We start from the raw sequence: 3,224 nt of genomic DNA, 5'->3' as shown, positions 1-3,224 counted from the left end.
CCCCCCCCCCCCCCACCCAACACACACCTCCACCCCCTTTGGCGCCAGCTAAATCTGTGTTTCAAAGCAACAGATGCAGAACTCGTCTTCAGTCCATACATAATAAAATAAAATGATTAAATGTGCGCTGAGGGTGTGATGAGTTCAAGCGCAATCGGACACGAGACGTCTGAGGCGTAAAATGATAAAAAAGTGATTTTTTTTTCTTTGTATTTGTTATTTCTAATTATTTTGTTTTATGTTGTCCAATTCAAACGTTACTCGAGATGTCCAGGGCTTTAACAGTAAAACACTCCCGCTTATGTTAAGGTTTAAAAAAAAACGCAATATTTTTTCCTATAAATCCAAATACATTTTTTTTTTTATTAATTTTCTTTCGAGCAGATCATAAAATAATCACGAGGTGTCAGTGAAGATGAACAACTTTATGGAAAAAGCCAAGTATAAACAATTTATTGTTAAGTTATGTCACAAATATATTCAGAATATAAATGAGGATATTTTTCAAATATATATACATTATTGTACACATTTCCCTTCCGAAGGGAAGCAATCTGACAACAGGCAGTGCTGTTATTTAAAACTAAATTCAAAAAGGTTTTTTTTTTTTAAATTGCTGTGGTTCTCCAAAGTTTACAAAAAATAAAAATAAAAGCTGTCAGTTCATTAGTGAGCCGTTGTGTTTGGATGCACAGAAAGGTTTGATTTGCTCGTTTGGCTCAAAGGAGACAGAAAAGTCTGTTGGTGCAAAAAGTCAAAGTGAGCAACAAGGAGGCCTGTCTTCACCTGCTGCACGATGAGGGAGGCTGCTTCCACCGAACATCTCCATCTTCAAGTCACTTCACCCTCATCCGAAGTTACTGTTAGAGAACTGTTTTAAATTAAGACTTCAGATCTGATGATTTCTGGCTGTGAGGACTTGCTGCTGAGGAAAAGCTCCAGGACGCCTCACTCTTCACGTGTGACACGCACCTGGATGCAAAGCTCTGTTCATGTGCACCCCCCCCCTTTTTTTTTTTTTTTTTTTGACAAGTCCTGACCCCTGTTAAGTCAAGCCAGGTGGTACATACTGTATCCCACGTGCGCCGCGTACAGTCCCACGGGAGACACCGGCAGTGAGTGCCTCTGGAACGGGTGCGAGCCCGCGTAGGACGCGGGGACGTGCGCACCGAGAGGGAAGGAAATCCCGAAGGCCGGGGGCAGCATCGGCTTGGCTGCCATTTTCAGTTTTTCCAGCTCTGCCTCCTGCAGACGCTTGGCTTTGGCCCTCCGGTTCTGGAACCAGATCTTGACCTGGGTCTCCGTCAGGTTCAGGGAGCTGGAGAACTCCGCGCGCTCGGCGATGGAGAGGTACTGCTTCTGGCGGAACTTCCTCTCCAAGGCGAGCAGCTGGGACGTGGTGAAGGGGGTCCGGGGCTTTCTGTTCGTCTTGTGCTTGCGCAGAGGACAGGCAGGAGGACTCAGGCGTCCTGCAGGAAGATCACATGAAAGCGTTTCATTCAGAACCGAGTTCGCTTCCTAACGCGTAAACACGGAAAGCGAAACGAACTTTCTCCAAAAGCCAAAGTTAAACAAGTTTTATATTTATGAGCGTCAATCCTCAAAACAAAGCGCGACTACTTTAGTTAAACTATAATAACTTTATTTCTGACTTACTTGGAGGAGTGGGAGAAAAACGTGCACTCTGGATCCACGGCGTCCTCTCTTTGCCGTCCGGGCTCTCGGGTTTAACCAGCACATCCTCGGACAAGTTCATGATGTCTCCCACTGAGAACGCGGAGCTCACGGGCAGAGAAGTATCCAGAACCGCGAAGGAACCCATCCGCGCGCACTTCCCCAGCGCGTCATGGGACGTCCCGGCCGCGCCGTCCGGAGATGGAGCCTCTCTGCTGGGCTTCCTGTCCGCCATCAGAGCCTCGACGCTGAAGGGCAGGATGGAGACTTTGGGCTTCCCGGCGTCCTCCGCGGGGCTCAGGCTGCTCTGCATGTCCCTGCTGGCCAGAGCCGAGCGGGGCTGCGGGGGCAGCTCTTCAGATTTCACAGCGGCGCTCAAAGCTGACATGGCAGGCGATGATGGGGCCATGCAGGTCCGACTGGTACTGGTGGCAAAAATAAATGAAAAACAAACAAACAAACAAACAACAAAACAAACGCGACTTGTTGACTCAGGCGGAGACGCTGCGGCTCGACGCGCTCTGCTTCCTCATGTTTCTGTGGCCACATTGGAGCGCGCGCCTGTAATAAGGCAGACGTAGAGAGGGAGGTGGCCAATCAGGAGCCACGGGGGGCGGGCCCGGAGGGGGGGGGGGGGGAGAGCAATTGTTACTTTTTATAACTTCAAAATAAACAAAACAAACTCTTAATGGAGCGTGGTTTCATCACAGCTAAAAGCTTCTTTAACACCAGAACTGGATCGAGTGGATCTGGATTTACGGCGGAGCTCTAATCAGATTGAAGCACGCGGGTCTTTGCAGTCATTTAGGGGGGGGGCAATTATCAGGGTGGGGGGGGGGGGGTCCTCTTTTTTTTTTAACTCCTTATTTCTTTGACCAAATCCATTAAAAAGTCAAAACTGATGTGGAGTCGGAGCAACGTGGAGGAGGTTTAACTCAGAGGTGTCAGTGTCTTACCTGCGCAGAGTCCAAACTTCTGATGAGCTGCAAAATAAAATGTTGTTTAACAAAAAAGGCAGATTAAAAAGTGAACCCGCATGCGCGGTTAGATTTGAATGTTCTCGGGACTCTTAAATGCCAGACATAAACAATCTGTCACGATTTGTCAGCCTCCTTAATGGGCAGACAAGTTATGTTGTTTTTAGGCGCCAGCAGCGGCCAGGATCAAAGGGCTCCACTTTTAGGGAGACTATAGAAAAAAAAAAAGTTTTCACCCTCCTCCTCCTCCTCCTCCTCCTCCATCCGCCCTAGCCCTGGGACACTGAAGCATTCAGGCTGAAAAAAAAAATAGCCTTTTCTCAGCTGATCCCAGCCATTTCCATCTATTCAAATGAGCGCGGTGGCGCAGTGGAGTATGCGCGCACTCCCCGAGATGCGCGGCATTTATGATATCATTAGGCACGGAACTCCTCTGTGAAAGGAAAACACAAATCCCCCCCCCCCCCCCAGGTCCACAGCACCAATCCTCCCCCCGCAGCCTCATTAAAAGTTGGGGCTTGTTGCGCTGTGGTTAAAATATTAAATGGCTTGAAGAGCAAATCCAAGTCAAGG

At 48.4% G+C, this 3,224-nt stretch overlaps 1 protein-coding gene across 1 annotated transcript; it reads right to left on the bottom strand.

Annotated features, from left to right (window-relative positions):
* Nucleotides 1–1,028: 1,028 nt before the first annotated feature.
* On the bottom strand, nt 1,029–2,213 carry msx1a (muscle segment homeobox 1a). The gene is made up of 2 exons (XM_037679212.1): nt 1,657–2,213; nt 1,029–1,469 (listed from the first exon to the last, which is right to left on the bottom strand). The coding sequence occupies exons 1-2, from the start codon at nt 2,081–2,083 to the stop codon at nt 1,051–1,053; spliced, it is 846 nt and encodes a 281-aa protein (XP_037535140.1). The 5' UTR covers nt 2,084–2,213; the 3' UTR covers nt 1,029–1,050.
* Nucleotides 2,214–3,224: the final 1,011 nt, after the last annotated feature.

Source organism: Nematolebias whitei, chromosome 7, assembly GCF_014905685.2.
Source record: "Nematolebias whitei isolate Nwh7 chromosome 7, NemWhi1, whole genome shotgun sequence".
Taxonomy (NCBI): Eukaryota; Metazoa; Chordata; class Actinopteri; order Cyprinodontiformes; family Rivulidae; genus Nematolebias; species Nematolebias whitei.
The sequence above is the reverse complement of the archived record's forward strand: the minus strand, read 5'-3'. Positions and strand labels throughout refer to the sequence as shown.